The sequence below is a fragment of the Lissotriton vulgaris genome, chromosome 1_1 (genome assembly GCF_964263255.1).
Source record: "Lissotriton vulgaris chromosome 1_1, aLisVul1.2, whole genome shotgun sequence".
NCBI lineage: Eukaryota > Metazoa > Chordata > Amphibia > Caudata > Salamandridae > Lissotriton > Lissotriton vulgaris.
Window position 1 is genome coordinate 1,414,355,910 of NC_141685.1, and position 22,796 is coordinate 1,414,378,705.

A 22,796-nucleotide genomic window follows, 5' to 3' on the forward strand; every position below is an offset into this window, starting at 1 on the left:
ATGTTATAACCTGATCTTTATGAGACAGGTTAATGCAATACTGGATGGGAGGGGTACCCCAATCCTTAGTTGGGATGTTTTAAAACATTGTTGAACTCTAGTCCATGAGGGTATTAATGAGCTCTATCATAATGCTGAGATGTGAGTTGATGTTAGTTGACGTGTCTGTTGATATAAGAACAAAATCAGAATGGTACTGTATTAAGTGATTTCATAGGAAAAGATCAATACCTCTCCTTCTGCAGAGGGCTCAACATCTGAGTATCTGGAATCACAGACTACTTCGTCCACTCTTGATGCTTCACCCACTGGGATGTTTGGAAATACTGTGGCGCAATCTTGTGCAAAATACCGAAACACCTTCCACGTCTGACCATAGTCTCTGGACCGCTCAACCAGCATTGCTGCAGGCCGGAAGGTCTATAAAGTAGCATTTTGAAATATGTTAGTGCTCATAAACCAAGATGAGGAAAAAGTTCACCTTAACAACAGTTGTAGTAGTCTATAATATCAATATCATCAGTATTTAATTTGTGTCATTTGTTGCTGGTGGTGTGAACCACACTCATTTTTGGGGACTGGGACTTACATTTCATCATCAGACTTTCAACCACAAAAAGAGACAGAAAAGAGAAAAAGGAGGAGGAAGGAGGAAAAGTAAGACTTGTGGCTTTGGGAGAAAGATGGGACAAAAAAGAGCCTGCAAGAATGAGATAAAGAAAGAGGAACTGTAGGGCGGTGGAAGAAAGAAACATGAGGTGGAATCAAGATTAGGTAGCATTGCTATTTGGCAACTCAGGAATTTGACTGTGGCAATGGGGTACTCCTATAAATGCTGGGGCTTCTGTGGAAACATCAGCATAAAATATCCTTGTCAGTACTGCCATTGACTAGTGCGCCCATGCTGCAAGACAGCCTCCAAGCTAAATAATGGCTGAAAAGTTTTAAGTGTCTTTGTTTAATCCCTAGTCAAAGAGGTTTGTATAGCACCAGTAGTGTAAAGATGAGCAGGTGATGGGGTGACCTTAAACAAGGATTACACTGTTGATATTCAGACCTTGGTTGGTATGATTGTTAGGTAATGGCTGACCACATTTGCTGTTTAAGGTCACCTCCGTGAAGGGCTATTGTTAACAAGCAACATTTTCACAATTTTTAAAATTTGACTTGAAATAAAGCCATTTAAGAATCCACCATTGCCATGCATGAGTACAGTGATGGAGCATTTGGCCTGTCTTATTACCTTGAACGTCAATATAAGGTGACTAAACTGGAACAATGTTTCGAGATCCAACCTAATGCTGACGTGGTCAATTCCTAAATCATGATAAAAGAGAGAAGCATAAAAAGATTAGTGTCCATTGGCCATTAGTCTACTTGCGTTTCGCTATGTGTATGCAGTTGGTGCATTACAGTGCAGGATTATATGAAGAAAGTAGATGATTGCCAATAACTCATCATAGAGTTTCTGTACTTTAGTTCTTTGAGCATACATTTGTAAGAATGTTAGCAATATTATCACAGTTTGATACCTCTATATGAATATGCACTTACCTCCTTGATATATTTTTCCCCCACATTTTGGCTACGATCTTATAAATTGATATTCCCTACTCAATATTTCGGACCACACCCATCAGCACCCGGATCCTGGTAATACTACCTACCAGACTAGGATCTTGATACCATGAGTGCAAAGGCTAGCCAAATTATTAGATTTACAGTCTAGATTGCTAGATAAATCTCCCGTGCTAGCAGAGGAAATTGTTGGGAGCCATGCTTGTACTTCACATTGATACAACTTCTGGTGGTAGCCTTCCGCCCACCAGCAAAAGTGACAGACACTGATTGACATGTGACACAACAGCCTGTTAATAGTACAGCAAGCACACATAGGGAAAACATTGAAACATGCACAACCAGAAAATTAGATCTCTAATAGACCACTGCAAGAACACTGCATCATACCTGCTGCTAGAGACCAGAGCATTGAACACAAGTAGGCAGTACTGTACCAAGGTATATCCCCGATATAGCACATTTTTAATATTGACTTGCCTGAACATTGACCCCCATTACATCTGGATTGCCACAATATCAGCTGACTTGATATCGCCCTGCCATTACATCGTCAGGTAAGTGTTAATCTTTTTACTGCCATAGCGTTTGCGCTCCCAGGTGACTGAGCTTTTTTAAGAGAATCAAAATTTGGTTGATCTTTTTTGTGTTTGTGCACCCATTCGAACCCCATATCAATATCTCTTCCCAGTCTAAAGATATAAAGAAAACATGTGGAGATACTTTCTTGTTTTTAACACATTTGCTCAATATTTTGTTGATTTTTTTCAAATGGACAAACATACATCCCAGCATGCTAATCAGGAAAATATTACCCCGAATGTCATGATTCTGGCAATCCCAAATGTATTTAGTTTTTTAAGAGAATACAGTCTGCACAATCAATTACGTAATAATAGAGCAGATCATGAAACTGCAGGATCCCTGTTTATTGTGCACTGTTCATGTGTGGCCAACCTTTACAATGCATCTAGTACACTGAGGGATCACTACATCACAAACACAACAATGTATATACCACTACAAGGTGCTAAGTTACAACAAGGCAAGTTAGAAAGCATTACATTCACGATACTGTCAAGGGTTTAAGGGTATTTAATGGGTGGAGGCTGGTGTTGCTTAGAGGGTTTGTTAGGGTTCAAGGATGGATAGTGGTAAAGGATAGTAAGGAAGTTGCAGGTTTAAGGGATGGATAGTTTTAAGGAGTAGTACGAGGTTTTAAGGTTCAGGGACAGGTACTGTGGTAGAGTAGTAAGGATGTTGTTTATGTTAAGGGGTGGGTACTGGTATGGGGTATTGAGGGGTTTTAGGGTAAAGGGATGGGCAATTGTAAGAGGTATTAAGGGATGTTAGTGGTAAGGAGTAAGTAGTAAGGGGTTTGTAGGTTTGGGATAGACAGTATTGAGTAGTACAAAGTGATTTTAAGAGTTCAGGGGTTGTTAGTGTTAAGCGGTAGTATGGATTTTTCATTTTCAGGAATGGGTATTGGTAAGGGGTAGCAAAGGGTTTTAGAGTTCAGGCATGGGTAGCAGTGAGAAATTCTTAGGGTTCAGGGATGGTATGTGGGTTAAATTATAATTAAATAAGTACAATTACTAAAGCAATACAATAAAAATGGGTATGGAGAGGTTTACTCCCATGAAAAATATATATATTTTAAAAAGCGGTGATTGGCTTCCAGGAAGGTGCAAGATTGTTGTGTAGATATACTATGTGTGTGTGTGTGGGGGGAGGAATAAATGCATTGCAAGTGTGTTTTAATGGATTGCAATGGTAATATGTTGTACTGTTCAATGTCATTGAAATGTATGTGAATGTGTTGTACATGTAGTCATTGTGTGGTAAGTGTCCTGCATTGAGTTGGTTTGCACTGGGGCGATTTACAATCCTGTTCATATAAAGACAGATATTAAATTAGGAACAGTATAGAAAGTCTATAAAATATATATGTTCTAGTTATGTATGAAATAATGAATCTTTTTGTGCAAGCCAGACGTCCTGCACCCAGACTGGCTGGCCGGGAGAACACCATGAACATGGCGTTTGTCAGATATTTAGCAATTGTTTTTCAAAAACATGGTAATTCTCTCCAGTGTACCTTTGCGTGATTCAAGTCAGATCAATTGCTTAGGTGCAGTTTCTCGTGTTTTAGTATTAAATGTTTTTATTCAGAGCAACAAAAAACTTCCGACCCATGCATGCCATGGTACCGGTTACACATTCACAGTTGTAAAGAAATTCTTGGCTGGTATCAGAATTGTTCGGTATAAAGTAACACAGCAAGCCGCCTACAACCCTGCCGGGCCGGCCGCATTAGTCTACTGGAGCATGAGTCGGATGCTGTATCAGTCTGCGCAAAACAGTATAAACCCCAACAACCCCCATCAACCCCCCCGTCCCGAGCCCCACCCCCCTTCTTGTCCGCTAAAGTATGCTGGCCTGACCCCTTCTATTACAGCTCATCTAGTGAGGTGGTACCCTCGCCCTCCGGCCTTGAGGTGCGTGCCCCTGAGTCTTGGCCCGAGGTTCCGGGATAGGAGTATCTGCCAAATGCAATAGTCGTAGGTAGCGAGGGCAGCTCAATTCCCTAAATTCCCCAGTGAGTAGCGTCAAGAATGGTCGCCAGATGTCTGCGAATTCCTCGCCCCGCTGCAGTCAAGGACAGCTTCTCCATCCCCAACACCATCCAGAGCCGATGAAGCCAGCCTAAGTGCATGGGAGGTTGCGGGTCTCTCCAGCGTGCCACTATATTTTGTATCGCGGCACCCTGCGCTATAGCAATCAACCTCCCTCTCATGGACTTCAGGGGGTACATCAGTGTATTCGGCAGGCCCAATAGCACATAGGCAGGGAATCGGGGGAGTTGCGTATCTAAATGTGTGTCTACGAGATCTAGGATGGTGGACCAGTATTGGTGCAGCTTCTCACAGCTCCAGAGTAGGTGTTCAAGTGTGTCTTGTTCCCCGCACCCCCTCCAGCAGCGATCGCTTGTCTTGGGGTCCCATCTATGTATGCGTGCCGGGGTGTGGTACCAATACATGGCTACTTTCGTCAGGGTCTCCGTGAGGCCAGTATGGTAAGCAGAGTGTCTGGCTCTATGATAGATTCCCTCCCATTCCTTCCGCGTGAGCTGCCTCCCAAGGTCCTCCTCCCATCTTGCCTTTCCTGGGTGGTAGGTGTGTATGTGCGTAAGGAGTAAGTGTTGGTGCAGGTTGGAAATCAGTTTCTTTTCTGACGTGCAGGTGAGAAACCATTTTTCATAAGGCGTGAGGAATCGTTGCGCGCCCGGACGAACGGACGGGTGCAGGACCCAATGCCGGACCTGCAGGTAGGAGAGCCGATTCACCTCCTGTATCCCGTAATCGTCTCTCACTTTCTGAAAGGAGAGGACTCCCTCCAGGTTAAACATATGCCCCACTTCCCTGCAGGGTGTAGCTCGCCATTCTTTGAATGCCTGTGGATGCAGGCCGGGTGTAAAATCGGGGTTCCCAAAAATGGGCGTCAGCGGAGAAGGGAATGAGGTGAGTTCATTCCGCACCGCCACCCGATCCCAGATGTTCATCACGGTACTTGTGATATATGACGCGTAAAGGTTCGGGGGTCTGTGGCTCCTCGGTAGGAAGGGTACACCCTGGAGGGGACGGCCAGCCACCGCCTGGTCTTGAAAGAGCCAGTGCTTGCTGGATTCAAGTTGGTACCACTCGACCAGAGTGCGTAGCTGTGTCGCCTGGAAGTACAAAGTGAGGTCCGGAAGACCCACGCCACCGTGTGCCGGTGGGAGAGACGCTATCCGTTGCTTGAAGCGGGGACGGCGCCCATTCCAGACAAAGCGTGTCAGGTCTGCCTGGGTCTTCTGAAGCCAACCCGTCGGTGGGCGCAGTGGGAGGGTTTGAAAGATGTAAAGAATCTGCGGCAGTAGCGTCATTTTAATCGCCGCCACGCGCCCAAGCCAGGATAGAGTGAGGCGATTCCACTTTCGCAGCGTCTCGTTGATTTGCCCGCCCAGCTTGGCGAAGTTAGCGTCGGCTGTTCCCCGCACTGTAGGCGCCAAGAGGACCCCTAGGTATGAAACCGTGGACGCGGACCACTGCAGGTCGAATTCGAATTTGGCGTCCGCCAGAATGTCAGCGGGCAGGGACACGTTCAGGGCCACCGACTTGTCAACGTTGATTTTAAAGCCTGAGGCTAGCGCGAAGGAGTGCAGCTCTACCAATAGAGCCCGTAGCGATTGCATCGGGTCCATCAGGGAGAGTAAAACATCATCAGCGTATAGGCTGATCTTGTGCGTGTCCCCCCCAAAAGGGATGCCCAGAATACGAGGATGGTGCCTGACCCTTTGTGCCATCGGCTCCATATAGAGCGCAAACAGGAGAGGGGAGAGCGGGCAGCCCTGTCTGGTCCCCCTGCCGATCGGGAGGCGCGGCGAGGTGTGTCCATTGACCCTCACTGTCGCCGTGGGCTGGCGGTAGCAGTTAAAGATTCGAGTACGGGTGGTATCCCCAAAGCCGAACCTCTGAAGAGTCTGCTCAAGATAGGGCCAGTGTACCCTGTCGAATACCTTCTCGGCATCAATGGTGAGCAGCATACATCCCGGTCGCGTGCGAGAGTCGGCCTCTATTAGGTGGAGAACGCGCCTGGTGTTGTCGCTCGTTTGCCGCTGGGGGATGAAGCCGGCCTGGTCCGGGTCGATCAGCTGTTGCATATACGGTGCCAATCTGCCAGCGATAATGCCCGTATAAAACTTCAGATCCACATTCAACAGAGAAATGGGTCTGTATGAGCTGCATCGAGAGGGGTCTCTCCCGTCTTTGGGGATCACAGATATTGCTGCCTCCAGCATTTCGGGGGGGGATAGTCCCGGTCTTATCAAAGGTGTTGAACAGGTCCCGTAGCAGGGGGGCCGCCTGCTCGCAGAACTTTTTGTAAAAAGCTGCCGAATAGCCATCGGGCCCCGGGGATTTCCCCAGTTTAAGTCGGGAAATCGCGGAAATGACCTCCTCCAGCCCGATGGGTCTGTCGAGGAATTGAGACTGGGCCTCCGTCAAAGCCGGGAGAGTTGCCCCGTCAAGATAGTCGCTGCCGTGCTGCCAGTCCAAGTCATCTGCCTCGTATAGGTCGGCGTAAAAGGCCCCAAAGGCTGCCGCTATGGCCGCGTTGTCTGTGATCAGATCTCCCTGACTAGGCTGGAGGGCCTGGACATGTCGGCGTTGCCGTTGTTCCCGCAGTTTGCACGCCAGCAGCTTCCCACATCGATCCCCCCCTGTATAGTAGGCATGTTTCAGGCGTATCGCGGCAAATTCCGCGACGTCCTGGTCTAATGCCGCTAGCATCTTCCGTTCCGTGCACAGTTGGCGCCTAGCCCTGGCTGCTCCGGTGCATTGATGTAACTGCTCCAGCTCCCGGACGCGCTGCGAGAGGTCAGCCCTCTTCTGCTCGCGCTCCCTATTGTTGGCCGCTGCCAGAGAGATAAATTCGCCACGAAGGACGGCTTTGAGCGCGACCCATTGGGTAGCCTTGGAAGTGTCCTCGTTAGCATTGTGCCGAAGAAAGTGCTCGATGGCCGTCTTAATCTTCCCCACGAGGGAAGGGCTCTGCAGCAGGCCGTCTCGCAAGCGCCAATGTTGTTGCGGACGCGGTGTATCAGGCACCAAGAAAGTTACTGATATCGGGGAGTGGTCAGAAAGCGAGGCCGGTATTATTCCCACCCCCTGGGCGCGTGCAGCAAGGAGAGTCGAGCAAAGCAGGTAATCGAGCCGCGGGTAAGTCTTGTGGGCTGCAGAATAGTGTGTGTAAGTCGTGTCTTGGGGGTGAAAGTGTCGCCACAAGTCGAGCAGTCCCAGATCAGTGAGATGAGCGTGCCCCTCCGCCGACAAGGCTCCCACCTGGCCCACCCTCTGGCTGGAACGGTCAGTGACATTGTGAAAGACTAGATTGAGGTCTCCCCCCAGGAGCAAGTGTTGGTGCGTGTTGGCCGTGGCCTCATCCAAAGCCGTGCGTAGGAACCTCTCCTGACCCTCATTGGGCGCATACATTGAACCGATTAAAAGTGTCTGCCCCGCTACCTGGAAGCAGTGGAGCAATAGCCTCCCCTTGATCTCCGCCTCTTTTTGCAGCACCTTCCCCTTAAAGGACCTCGCTACCAATATGGGCACTCCTGCCACCTTCTTAGAGGCGGACAAGAACATCTGGACGGTAAAGGCCCGGGACCTCAGCCTATGGTGATCCCTGGATAGCAAGTGCGTCTCCTGCAGGAGACAGATGCCAGCCCATGAGTGTTCTAGGAAGGAGAGGATTGCCTTGTGCTTATTCGAGCTATTGAGTACCCTAACATTTAGGGAAAGAACGGTCAAATGATACATCAACCTGGGTGTAGGGCGTGAACTCGCTCATGGTCAGTGCGGGTCGGTGGCCTAACAGATAAACATTCATGCCATCCCTTGGCGCCAGCGGACAAGAAGGTCCCCCCCCTCCCCCCCAACACTACCCCCCAAACAACTGCCCCCCCCTAGTTCAGAACCAACAAATCCCGGGGGCCCTCCCTCCGCCCCCGCTCCCCTGCCCTCCCAGTCTTCCTCCCTCTGGGGAACCCCAACTTGGAACCAAGTGAACTGAACCATAGTCCCGGTCCTGTTAATTCCCACAGGCCCGTAGAAGAGTGTCAATGGGAAACGTGACAGTGGCGGCCCTTTCCCGGCCCCCGACCCCCCTTTCAATAGCGAGGTGTGAGCAGTGGCCCTCTCATGCTGCTCACGGGGCTACAGTGGTATCTCACTTCCTGTACTGCTGCTGCCTGTTCCTGAGCTATCGTTTCAGGATCTGGTTTCAAGCGGGCCCCCCGCCTGCGTCTCCGTCTGACTTTCCGCCAGTAGCCCTGGCCTCGCTGCTCCGACCCTGCCTGAGAGCCATGTTGCGTGTCATCTTCCGAATCCGAGGGATCCGGCAAGTCAATGTTCAAAAGGGAGCAGCTGTCCTTGAGGGAGCGAAGTTGGTGTAGCTTCCCCTGCCATTTAAAGATGATCCGGAACGGGTGGCCCCAGGAGTATGGTATTTCTTTCTCACGTAAAAAGGCGGTCACGGGTTTAAACTCGCGCCGCTTCTGCAGCGTGATGGCAGACAGGTCGTGATACAGCGCCACAGTCACTCCCTGGAATTGCAAAGGTTGCTGCCTCCGGGACTCTTGGAGAATCCGTTCCTTCAACGGGAAATCCGGGAGATAGGCCAGTATGTCGGGCAGGGGGGCCAGCGCACGTCTCGGCAGTCCCACTCTGTGTGCACGGTCTATGCGGACAGGGAAGTCCTCCGCTTCCCCCAACACCGCACGGAAGAGGGCCTGCAGGTACCCAGTGACACTGTTCCCCTCGCCACCCTGAGGCACATTCCGTACCCTAATGTTATTTCTCCGTGAGCGGTTTTCCAGGTCCTCCGCATGTGCCTGGAAGCCTACATGCTGCTCTTGAAGGCGGAGGACCTCCTGTTGCAGGTGCGCAAGCTCGTCACTGCGAGCGTGGCCGGACTCCTCCACCGCCGCCACCCTCTCCCCCAAGCCATCCAAGTCGCGGCATAGCTCCCGCTGTTCCCCCGCAATGTCTTGCTTGAGAGCCTGGAAGTAATCTCTCAGAGTGTTAAATAGCGTCTCCAGGAAGGTGCGCGTGATGGGAGCCTCCCGTTCCTCCTGCTGCTGCGAACTCGTGGCCGCTGGTGTAGGGGGGGTGTCTGCGCCTTCCCTCCCTTGCTAGTGGGTTTCGCGAGCATGTCTGTGATGGTGCCGTTGGCTCTGCGGCTTGAGTTGGCCATACCTCCTCCTGCCTCAGGTCCGTGGCTCGGTCCACTCCGGGGGAAAGCCCGCTCCCCGCCGCACTCGTCCAGCGCGAAGCTACCAAAGGAGCCCCCGCGTCCTTCAATCCTCCCCCACCGGCACCTCGGGGCCACTCCTCTCCACAGGGCCCACCGGTCCCCGCTTCCAGATCCTCTACTGCCTCAAGTATTCCTCACCGGGGGCTCGACCACTCCACCCCCCGAGAACCGCGGCTCGACCTGCCTTGCTGCTGTGGTCTCTTAAGACCCCGGGCCTCTCTAGTAGGCCTTGTGCTTGGGGGCACTGCTCCTGCTTTCGCCAGCCCCACCCCACCTTCAATGCTCCGGCGGGGGGGCCAGCCTCTTCACACCAGTGCCACGGGGCCCAGGTCCCTCCGTCAGTGCCGCACGCCCCAGCACACCACCTATGCGGGGCCGGTCAACCACGTGGCTGGGGAGTTCAACTGCTCGGACCCTGTGTCCGCTCCTCTAGTCCGCAGTCCCAGCGCTCCGCTTTCCGGACCCCACGCTAGGTCCCACCCGCACCCCCGGGGCCTCCCGCTGCCTGCTTGGTGCCCTCAGTCTGTTGCTGCGGGGCCCCAGGGACGCGCGGGACTGCCTGAGTTTGTTTCTTTCGGGTCAGACCTCCGTGCTGCGGGGGGGCAAGCCTCCCCCGGCGAGTCTCCTGCCGCTCTTCGCTGCCGTTCGCCGCCTACCACGTAGGCCGTATCGCCGCTGCTCCAGTCTGCAACACCTCGCTGCCTCCACCAGGCCCAAAGCCGGGGCCTCGCCCCGGGCAGTACGCCGCTGTGGTGACGGGCGGAGATCGGTCTCGCCGCTGCTATCGCCCCTCCTCAGGTATGGGGCCCAAAGCTCCTGTTCAGGAAGCCTGACGCGCCCCCAGCTCCCGCCTGGTCTCTCGTTGTCACTGCGGGTGGTGGCTCGGGCGCCCATGTAGGCCCAAGCCGGGGCCTCAGTTAATGGCGGTGCGGACGTGCACTGGATCGCCACTTCCCTCTTCGCTGCAGGGGCGGGCGCTCCGCCCGCGCCAGCCCCCGGGGGCCCGTAGACTGCCTGTAGGCTGCTGCGGGAGGGGGCGCCGGTCTCTGTTTGCCACCCACCAGCGGGGCCGATCCGTGGCGCCTCCCTGGTCTTCCCGCTGCGGGCTCGCCGCGGCCGAGGCCTCTCCTCCCTCGGCGGCTGCACGCTCCGAATCTGCTCGCCACCACCCGCTTTCAGACGGCCACCGAGCCGGTGGAGTCCGGTCACCTCACACGGGCCAAAATGTGCTGGTTTTTGGGGGCCACTGCTGTGGGTAGAGGGCTAACAGGGCATAGGGCGGGGGAGCCGAGGACAAGCATGTCCGATCAGCCCGCCATCTTGGCCACGCCCCGTTTCTCGTGTTTTAGTAGTGATTCAGAGGGGGACCACAGATCAAAAAATATGAAGAACCGCTGTATTAAGATTAGAGCTGAGGTTAAAGCTAAAGTTAGTGTTTGGGCTAGGGCTAGGTTTGCATTTTATTTTTAATTTGTAGTACATATTTTAGAAAGATATTGAAGACACTTTTATGGTAATTATATTTAAAAAAAAAGCTCTCTGAAACAATATAAAAGTAGAAGATATAATTGTAAAATTCATACTAAAAATTATAACATTGTTTGTATAAGATATAACATTAAGGTAATCGATATTATGTCATACATGCAGTATTACAATCATCTGGAAGCGCAGTAACCAGAAAACAACCCAATAAGGCAGATCACCTGCCTGCAGGTTTAATCACTAAACCAAACATTCAGAAATGAATTTGCCTCTAGTCACACCATATATGTGGAAGAGAAAAGCCTGTGAAATTGGTTGACTGCAAATCTGCAGTGCTGGTGGTTAGCATTGTGAGGGTAGATACTCTGATATTTGGATCAAAGGTAAAAATCACCATATTTAAGAAATGAAGTACCCCAAAGGCAGGACAAGAGGTGTGCTCTACATATATCATAAACATGCCAAGCATGTTACTTGCAATGGATAGCAGATATCATGAGTTGGGCGGAATTTGCAGTAGAGATACTGAAGGACCTGGAATTAAGTCTCCCTACTGCAAACTCTGGTTATTAAGGGTTTTTCCATGAAATGGAAAATAATACTCTCACCAAGGTTAACCAGGTTGTTTTTTGAGCAGTTTTTCATTACCTGCCCTCCTGGACTTCAGCAGGCAGCGGATGTGGCTGTGCAACACTTCTTACCAGAGCCCTAGACCTACAGTCTCTCTGAGAGGCCGTGTCTCGGACAAAGAATCATTGGGTCTGGAGATTTAAGGCTTGAAAATTTGGGCTCTGAAACACTCATATTTGTGAATTGTGCTTTTTCACCAGGAGTTACAATCTCCTGGTTTGAGGACTCCTGGTGGACACAGAAAGACCCCGAAACCAGTTCAACACCCCTAGAAACCTTGAGCATTTCCGTCATTCTGTATCTCTTGCATCAGAACCACTCCATTGAATCCTAAAACGGTTCATCCATAACGCATGGGTCTGGACTGGAGACTGTTTTCCATGTGAGGTAGCTGTTCAGTTGAATCTGACTGGTCCTTGTGACTAAGCTCCATGTCGGAATTAGGCACCACAAGGGTGTCTACACAGATGTTTTCAAGTCACTTGCAGAGGCTAAACCTAAACCGCCAGTCACTGTAGATTTCAATGCTATATTGCATTTGAGTGAAAAGCAGTGATTAATTGTTTACATATAAATTCATATCTCTGGAATACTCAAGTGGATTTTTGTCGTTGAGATTTCTATTTAAAAACAAAAATACAACCAATAAATTGGTGTCACATTTGTATTAGGGTATGTTTTCTTCAAAATTCAACTGTTTGTGGTACTTCTTAATGCTTTGATAAAGTTTGACTTCACTGAGCCACAGTGGGTGTGTCGTAATTGGCATGGCCGCGTTAGCGATTAGCTGAACCTACACGTTGTCCTCCTTAACTTGGCTATATACGAAAACGCCATTTTGAATGTTGCGGCGGCCATCTTAGACCATAAGCGGCCTCGTGGCCGGCGTGCCCTTTAGTCCTTTGTCCGTTTCACTGACCACATTAGTCTGCCCAGCAACAGGCTATTTTTAGTACTGGTCAAGCCGCACATGCGCAGTCCCAGCTGACCAGTAAGCCCTTAGGAATGTGTGCCGAACTGACCAGCGGAGTTGTGCCCCCTCCAATGAGCTGGCAGTATTCCAAAACATGACCATATATGTCCTTAAAATGTGTTCTAACTTGTGCCGCCTATCTTTTATTGCCCCAAAACTGTATATAAATCGGGGTCACACCGGTGTTCGGTGTGATACCCCTTGCATTACCGAAGGGTGCTGTTTGAGTGTACCACCACCCCATGGGGTTTTAATAAACTTGTTCTTTGCCTTTTACAGTTTCCGTGCCAACAGTTCTTGAGTGTAAGTGGGTTATCTTCGGAGCATGTAGGCCTTGGGAACCCTGATTACTTCAAATTGGCGACCACGAAGGGACTCATCGGCGACTCGGATGCCCGAAGGAGAGGTCGTGACGAAGGCTTGGAAACTCGCCATGGACGCACGCTGCCACCAGTGACCCGAGTCTTGGCTGCCACAGTGTTTTTTCCTTTCCTTCCGATCTGACCTTCCAGGTGGCGCCGGTCTCCGACTGAGTTTTCGAGTGTCTGCATTGCTGAGAAAGTGCCGTTTGGCTGATTTGGCTTACAAGACCTTGGCAGTTGGAATCTGGACATTTGAGAATTTGGGTAAGACTTGTGTTCGGTAAGGTAGTCTTCGGACGCTTACTGAAGTTCTATGATTTGTGTTCGGTAAGGTAGTCTTCGGACGCTTACTGAAATTCTGTGATTTGTGAGCGGTAAGGTAGTCCTCGGACGCTTGCCGAAGTCCTATGATCTACGTTTTTGATTTGAGTTAGCTAACATTGTGAATTTGTGATCTTTGAACTTATATGTGTAGTGCACTTCACATAGGCAGGCATGTAGAGATGTTTCTCTAACTTTGTTTTTTTTCCTCTGAGCGGCACAATCGTGTGAAGTACTGTAAGTGCCATTTTGTACGGTGTCACGCTTTCGTGATACTTTTCGAACATGCCTGTTTTCAGCACACTCCGAGGGATGTGCTGTCTTGGAGAGGGTACCACAATTAGGTTAGCGGAAGCACAGCCGGCTCCCCCAGAGGGAACACCAAACCGTGAGATGTACATCAAACATGGCCTTCCCCCTATTATGTACAGTAAATTATGGCATAAGTATACAAAGGCCGATCCTGAATTGCAATGGCCTCTACATGGGTCGTTCGATTTACGTAAAGTACAGTTTGTAGAGCAATGTTTGTTTCAACGCAGGTCTAGACAAAACATGTTTGATTGTGTGCGAATGTGGGAGGAAGCGGTGCGCGAGCGAATGAAGCGTGAGGTTGCCTTGGCGGACAAAGAGCAGCGCAAGGCTGCTCGGGATAAGGCTTTACAGCTTGAGGAAAAGGAGGCTCAGGAGAAAAAAGAAAGGGAGGAACGGGAACGTAAATTGCAGACGACTGGTCAATTTCCTATCCGCCGACCACTTTATCCTGTCCTTAATAATGAAATTGATGATTTTTCTTTGTTAGATCGGTCACCGCCTCCGTATGTTTTACCGACGGCTCCAGCTGCGGATTCAGAGGACGATGGACAGGATAAGGTGGACAAGAAGGGTGTATCCGCTCTCAGGTTTACTACGGCGAGGTCCGCTCATTTACGTAGTTGGGCTCGTAAAGTGAATAAGAATTGTGTTTCTCAGGATCAGTTGATTACGGAGAAGAGAGCGTGGTCGGATCTTGAATTAATGTATTTTCTGTCTAGTTTGGCGGATGAAGTTGTAGGTGCGTATCGTGAACTTTCAGACACGTTAGAGCCTAAATCGTTGTCAGTGTTTCGTGAGAATTTGGATAAAGGTGATTTTGATCTTTCAGATGTTGATGAGCTTTTCAAGCAACTGATCAACCTGCGGGATGAAACGACCAGATTGCGGGAGGAGCGGAAAAGGAAGCAAAAGGAGGCTGAGTCGGAGCCTGACGAGCGGACTAAACAGTGTTCTCTCCGTGGTTCAGATAAGAGTTCTGCGTTGCATGTTATGCCTATGCGTGAAGCCGCGCCTTTGTATGTTCCGCCAAAAGGGGAAGGTACGGATGATGATAAATCGTCAAAGGATGCGAAAGGGTATTTTGTGTATAACTGGGTATATACGCCTTGGAATAGAGCAGATGTTATGGCATTGAAAAATTCTTTACCTGATCTTCGAAAAAACCCGGCGGCATTTTATGAAGGGGTGGAAGGGGCTATATCGTCTTGTGTGATGACTCTTGTGGATATAGATTTGTTTTTTGGGCTCATTCTACCACCTGATATGTGGAGGCAAATTCGTAAAAATAATGAAGAAGCGATTTTGGGGGCCACATGGAAAGACATAAATGCTGCAGATTTAGATAGGGAACCAGCATGTAAGCCTTGTCAGTTAATTCTAGATCTTCCGGCAGCTATCTTGATTAAATTAAAAACACTTGTTCCCTCTAAAAAAATTGATTGGACCATGTTAACATCGTGCAAACAGAAACCCGATGAAACAGTCTCAGATTTCTTTACACGCTTCGAGGAGGCATTTCATGATTACAGTGGTCAATCTTTAACAGACGATACGGGTCGGCATTTGTTTTTAGATAAGTATGTGGCTAATCTCCTACCGGAGATTGCAAAGCGATTGAAGTCGAGTGAAAGTTCCTGGGCCACGGCGACCCCTGCGTCCTTGTTAACTATGGCTCAGTATTATGAGCGGCAGGAATTGGAGGCTAAAGAAAGTGTAGAGAAGAAAGCGAAGGAATTGAAAACGAAGGTGATGTTGGCGCAGGTTCGAGGAACACAGGGTAGAGGGAACGATAGAGGTAGACGGGGTGGAGGGAACACGTCGTATGGTCGTACGGACATAGCGGAGGATCAGTGTGCTTATTGTAAGGAGTTTGGGCATTGGGCCGAAGATTGTCCGGTACTTCGTGAACAGCGTAGTCAGCGTGGTCGAGGAGGCGGAAGGTCAAGAGGAGGTTATACGGGAGCGAGAGGTGGCGGAAGTGATCGTGGAAAGGTTGAGGAGAGGGGCCGTGGCCAGGATGAACGAAATACGTTTGATAGGCGGAATCAATATCAGATTTCGGAGGGAGAGAATGTGGAACACCAGGATTATGTGCATGCATAGGACTGCGTAGGATGGGGTAAGGAATCAGTTGAAGTGCCGGTAGATCAGCAGGGTCCATATGTAACAGCGGGTATTCTGGGTTCTACTGATCAATTTCTAGTCGACACAGGAGCTACACGTAGCGCTTTGTCGAAAAACTTGGTTCCGAGGGCTCCCCTGTCTGGCGAAATGATTACATGTGTAGGGTTTGATGGCACACCCTCCCCCAGCCCATTGTCCAAGCCCCTTGCACTATGTCTTGACAAATACTTTATTTTTGGTCAATTTTTGTTATCACCCCATACCCCAGACAATATCCTGGGTATTGACTTGCTTAAATATTTTCGAGCAACAATACGTTGCGCTCCGGAGGGAGTGCGGGTTATCCTGAATGATAATTATCCTGACCCCGACAGGTTTTACGCCATCTCAGATATTTCAGCTTTGGCCTCTCTCCCGCACACGTTATGGGCGACCTCAGACACAGATGTGGGAGAGATGCGTATTCCACCGATACATATTACTGTCAAGGAGGGGGCCCCTCTACCACGAGTGCCACAATATCAGATCTCGAGAGAAGGTGAAATTGCATTGACACATATTGTTCAGGATTTGATTTCAGCAGGGGTTGTGGAGGAGGTCCCTTATAATGTTTGCAACAGTCCTATTCTTCCGATTCTTAAGAGAGACACTGACGGCAAAGTCTATCGATTTATTATTGATTTGCGGGAGATCAACAAAATTGTCATTCCCCAATACCCGGTGGTGTCCGATATTACGACCTTGCTTACCTTGGTCCCACCAACGGCCACCACATTTAGCGTCATTGATTTAAAGAATGCGTTCTTTTCCATCCCTGTTCATCCTGATAGCAGATACCTGTTTGGCTTTACGCTCAATAATAAATCGTATAGATTTTGCCGTGTTCCCCAAGGATATACTGAAAGTCCTAGCATCTACAGCCAGGCTTTGAAAAGGCAGCTGGATTCCTTTACATTGCAGTCTGGCGTTGCTCTCATCCAGTACGTGGATGACCTTCTGCTTGCCGCTGACTCTTATGCACAATGTGAACAGAGTACACTTGCGTTGCTTTCCTTTTTGGCACAGAACAATCATAAGGTTTCCAAGAAAAAGCTCCAATACTGTAGACCCCAGGTGACCTACCTCGGTCATCTGTTGTCTAAGGAGGGGCGTGCATTAACATCTGATCGAATTCAAGCAATTTTAGACACACCAGTCCCCCGCACGCAGAGAGATGTACGTGCCTTTATAGGGTTGACGTCCTTCTGTAGACAATGGATCATGGGCTTTTCACATATCATAAAACCTTTGCTAGCGCTACTGTCCAAAGCTACACCAATGCCCCTTGAGTGGACAGATGAATGTCAGAAGGCTTTTGAACAGTTGAGGCAGGCCCTTTGTTCCGCACCCGTGTTAGGCACACCAGACTACACAAAACTTTTCACATTGTACGTGCACGAGAATGATGGGTGCGCGTTGTCAGTGTTAGTGCAATTACACGGGGATAAGCAGAGACCATGTGCATACTTCTCTGCCATTCTGGATCCTGTAGCACGAGGGTTGCCTGGGTGTTTTCGAGCGGTAGCAGCAACAGCAGTGGCCATACGACAGAGTGAGGGAATAGTGTTATCACACAAACTGTTGGTGTTAGTTCCTCACGCAGTAGATGCCCTGCTAAACCAAACAAAGACCCAATACCTTACGAGTGCACGGCTAACAGGATATGAGCTGACACTCTTGGCGCCACATATTACACTGAAAAGATGTGCTACTTTGAACCCTGCCACTTTATTGCCCTATCCGGCCGAGGAGGGTCAGGAAGAAAAACATCATGATTGTGTTTTCCTGACCGAGGAACAGACAAAGGGTTGTGTCGACTTACAGGATGTCCCACTTCCAGATGTGGATGGGGAGCTGTGGGTTGATGGATCGTGTTTAAGGCTGCCGGATGGTACGACTTCCGCAGCCTATGCGATCACGACACTTAAGACAGTGGTAGAAACAGCTAGGATACCACAAAAGTCGGCTCAGGCAGCAGAGCTGATAGCCTTAACAAGAGCCTGCGAATTGAGTACTGGTCTAAGTGTGAACATATACACGGACAGCCGGTACGCCTTTGGAGTGGCACATGACTTCGGGCTACTCTGGAGAGAACGTGGGTTTTTGACATCACACGGAGAGCACATTATGCACGGAGAGTTAGTGCGTGATCTCCTAAATGCGCTGCTTGGCCCTAAGAAAGTAGCGATAGTGAAGTGCAGTGCCCACAAAAAGATCACGGATAAAGTGGGCCAAGGAAATGCCTTTGCAGACAGCATAGCAAGACAAACGGCTATGTCCCGAACTAGCTCCCCCATGTACGTAATACAATCGCAGGCTGAGCGATGGAGTGATGCTCGAGCAGAAATATTGGATATTCAAAAATCAGCTACTGAATCTGAACTTGCGGCATGGGCAGCAGATGGGGTACTAGATGACGAGGGTTGTTGGAGAAGCAAAGACATGGAGAAGTGGAAGTTGCCTGCGGCTTACTTGCAGGCGATGGTCCAGATGACACATGGACTGGCGCATGTCGGAGCTCTTGCAATCACTCGGCTTTTAACACGAGTTTGGGAACATCCCGAGATTGCTAATACTGCAAAGAGAGTAGTGCAGACCTGCCTGGTATGTTTACAACACAATCCCGGAAAGGGGACCCATACTCCGAAAGGAGGGTTCGTTCCACCTTCTGCACCATTTGAGGTACTCCAAATGGATTACATCCAACTCGAGCGCTGCAATAACCTGAAGTACGTCCTAGTGGTGGTATATGCTTTTAGCAAATGGGTTGAGGCCTACCCCACGAAAGACAATACGGCTCTGACAACAGCTAAGGTGTTGCTTAAGGAATTCTTTCCTCGCTTTGGAGTTTGTAAATTTCTGTGGAGCGATAATGGGCCTCATTTTGTTGGAAAGATTGTGGAATATGTACTGAAGGGGTTAGGGATTCAGCAGAAGTTCCACGCTGTATTCCACCCTCAGTCAGCAGGTCTGGTCGAGTGGTACAATGCGACGTTGAAGCTTAAACTGGCCAAAATTGTGGCGTCTACATCGTTGAAGTGGCCCGATGCTTTGCCGCTAGCACTACTCTCTCTTAGATCAGTACCCCACTCACGAACTGGCCTTACGCCCTATGAGGTGGTGTTTGGGCGCCCCATGAATATCTGGGGGGTGCCCAAGCCGCGATTAATACATGATGTGCCTTGTGTTATGATGAATGACTATCTGGCACGATTAACAAATGATTTACTCTCTATTCATCAACAGGTTCGAGAAGCGCTCCCTGACAACTCTACTGGAGAGGGCCATGATCTCCGCCCTGGTGACCACGTGATGATTCGCTCGTTTGAGAGAGCAAGCAGTCTGGAGCCCAGGTGGAAGGGCCCCGAACAGGTCCTCCTTGCCACCCGCACCGCTGTACGAGTGACCAACAGGAAGCGGTGGGTGCATTCGACACACTGCCGCCGTGTCTCCCCGGATCTGGTGACTCCTGCTGTGCTGACCGACTACAAAGAGATCTTGGAGAAAGAAAAGAGCCCAGCTGTGACGTCGGCCGAAGTTGAGGGAGCCTTCCCGGACCACGCTGCTGCCGGACGAGAGCGCTACAACTTGCGTCCTCGATAAGAAGATTTTTTTTTTATTTTTAAGACTGGTTGGTTACCGCTCCAGGTTTGTGAAATGGAAACCGGGAATTCCAAGGGGGGGGGGATCAGTTCTGCCAGTGTAGCGACACCCGTCTTGGCCCGGAGAAGAAAACAACGGCTACCTCGGAGTTCAGCACCGCATTTTTCTTTTTTTAGGTATACACGCACGTGCATCTGAGACTCTGTGAACAATTTGTGCTATTTGAGACTTTGCACGAACATTTCTGAACTATGGCATCAACGGCATCACGAGATAAAAAAGTATTGGGTGCCTTTCTCTTTGTCTTGACCATTGTGGTGATAGCTGTCATAGCCTGGGTAGTCGAACTTGTGGTGCCTGTACGTGAACATTTGCTGCCGACTACCCCGGCTCCGTCTGAACATTTTCACTTTACATTACCCTTTCATGAAGAACGACATCGACAAACGTATCTAAATAACAGCTTCATTCAGATTCTTCACCACACACATAACATGACCAATACTTCAAATTGCTGGGTGTGTGGGATGTTGCCAGGGCACCAGAAGAGAGGGGGCACCCCACTTATTCCACTCCCGTTTTCACATAATGGATCATGCAACGCCTGGTACACCCTCCTCTTTACTTTGAGATGGCCAACCAAAGGGGGGGTGCTTTTCCGTTTGAATAAAGTATGTTCCCATGACAAGGATGGGTTTCCACGGGCTGAGGGTACTCGATTTGAATGGGAGGAGTACAGGCCCGATAATGTGTCTGCCCCACGTGTGTACAGCAACCAGCGGAATATTAATGTATCTAGTGCACATGTCATTAATGTCATTGCTACAAAAGTCGATTTATGTATCAGAAATAAGGGTTCGATTGCAGTGGGGAAAAGCGAATGTAATATTACTCTCACTTTTGATAGCCCGAATGGCATCTCATTTGTTGCATCACGAAATACGTATTTTATTTGTGGAACGAAGGGTTACCATCAGCTTCCATTGGGATGGTTGGGCACGTGCTATGTATCGTTTGTGTTACCTCCTGTATTCATTGCCCCACCAATGTATCACAATGATTACACGTTATACCATGACTTCGTCTTGAATAGGGTTAAGCGAACTGTTGTTCTGGATGACATCGACCAGACCGACACTGCTTTGCAACAGTACGTGGACTTTAATTTGGGACTATTCTCCTTTGTGGGGGCTGCACTGAACAGCCGGAAAATAAGGCGACTGACCTGTGTTGTCGAGGCTGTAGCGAATGACACTGCCATTGCCCTGGGAAACATCACTGAGGAACTACAGATTTCTAGAATTGTTACGCTCCAAAATAGGATGGTGTTGGATGTAGTCTTGGCTGATCGTGGGGGGGCATGTAGAATTATCGGAAGCAGCTGCTGTGTATATATTCCGGACAATTCTCCATCTGTTTATGATGCCATTTCCAAGCTTCACAAGATTGCAGCTGAGATACACCCGGACAATGGAACTTGGACACTTTCGGGATGGTTCTGGTCCATGCTTTCTACCTGGGGCTGGAAACTGTTGACGATTCTATGTATCATTGTGGGAGCAATGTTTTTTATATGCCTATGTATTCAATGTGGCCCAGCCTTATGTTCTATGTGCCTATCAGCTTGCATACCATCAAGACGAGCTCTTGCTCATGACAAAATGATGCTTCATAAAGAGGTAACACAAATCATGTTAATAGACATCGAGGACGAGCATCCTGATTATGTTCACTATGAGGTAGATTCAGCTAAACGCTAAAAGGGTCGTCTGTCGTAATTGGCATGGCCGCATTAGCGATTAGCTGAACCTACACGTTGTCCTCCTTAACTTGGCTATATACGAAAACGCCATTTTGAATGTTGCGGCGGCCATCTTAGACCATAAGCGGCCTCGTGGCCGGCGTGCCCTTTAGTCCTTTGTCCGTTCCACTGACCACTTTAGTCTGCCCAGCAACAGGCTATTTTTAGTACTGGTCAAGCCGCACATGCGCAGTCCCCGCTGACCAGTAAGCCCTTAGGAATGTGTGCCGAACTGACCAGCGGAGTTGTGCCCCCTCCAATGAGCTGGCAGTATTCCAAAACATGACCATATATGTCCTTAAAATGTGTTCTAACGTGTGCCGCCTATCTTTTATTGCCCCAAAACTGTATATAAATCGGGGTCACACCGGTGTTCGGTGTGATACCTCTTGCATTACCGAAGGGTGCTGTTTGAGTGTACCACCACCCCATGGCGTTTTAATAAACTTGTTCCTTGCCTTTTACAGTTTCCGTGCCAACAGTTCTTGAGTGTAAGTGGGTTATCTTCGGAGCTAGTAGGCCTTGGGAACCCTGATTACTTCAGGTGAGCTAACGTTTTACAAACAAACCTGACTGGATCTGTTAAAGAATTGTGTCATTATTACACAGTGAGGTTGCCAACCATACCATATAATCATCTACATTCTCACAATCTAGACCTTCGCTCCATCCTCCTATGCCATTTCCCCTTCTAATATACGCTAAATATTGTCCATCATCTCTTTCTATTCTTCACCAACTTCTGCTTCACTCGGTTAGTTTGCATTGCCTTTTTTTCTCTAAAATTCTGTTCTTTTACTCCACCTTAAATATTTACAGGCACTAGCCAACTATACCTCTATTTTGTTTCTCCCTGTCACTCTAGCTCTCTCTCGCTCTCTCCTTCTCTCTCTTTCTCTCAATACTTTCCCCTGTATATATTGGTCTGTGTTAGGATGGCTCATAGGGGAATGATCAGAACTCCATCTATGCCCGGTGACCAGGAAAGCTTACTAGGACTGAGGCTAAGAAAGTCACATACCATACTTTTCCATAGTTCGGGCTCTGTCTGATATATATGTAACTTTGCTCTGGACATACCAAGTTCCATGTCTGAGGCACTGACTAGGCCTGAACACTAGAAGCAACCTTACCGGTCTCATTCACCCATTTTTTTGGCCACCCCAAACACTAATAACATTATATATGTCTCATTGCAACATCCATTTTGTTGGAGCACTTTGGTGAACACACTACTGATATACCAATAAATGCATTTAAATAAGGATCGATTTTTAAATATGTGTATGTGGCCAAAACAAGCTATAATAAGTGATATTGCAGCATCACTCTAATAATGTGCTGTCTTAGTAAAAAAACAATACATCAAAAACGAAACATACAGATGGAAAAATCTTACCATTCTCTGACTGCCACCACTTCCTTTTTCTATCAGGCTCAAAGGTTGTGATAATATTCTCAACAAGATGGCTGTTGGGCTCGTTGTATGAATTAAAGGGGTACCTAGAATCACAAATGAAGCATTTCTGTTCATCCTGCAAGAGAAAGAGTAAATAAAATGATTTATGGAAGGATGTGTAGCGTGCCAGTGCATCCTATATAAACTCTGATAGGTGTCCTATAACCACAACTTCAGACATATGACTTTTGCTTTTGCATAATGTCACTTATGATAACACAAATGCCTAAACTATGTTTTATTTTTAGCAAT

The 22,796-nt window shown here is 48.8% G+C and overlaps 1 protein-coding gene across 1 annotated transcript in view; it reads right to left on the reverse strand.

Annotated features, from left to right (window-relative positions):
* LAMB4 (laminin subunit beta 4) overlaps positions 1 to 22,796 on the reverse strand; it is a 790,532-nt gene that overhangs the window by 517,265 nt on the left and 250,471 nt on the right. The window contains exons 4-6 of the mRNA XM_086967212.1: positions 22,485 to 22,620; positions 1,244 to 1,317; positions 232 to 420 (exon numbers count right to left, since the gene is read on the reverse strand). Of these exons, the coding sequence (XP_086823338.1) occupies positions 232 to 420; positions 1,244 to 1,317; positions 22,485 to 22,620 (399 nt within the window). The remainder of the gene's footprint in view (positions 1 to 231; positions 421 to 1,243; positions 1,318 to 22,484; positions 22,621 to 22,796) is intronic.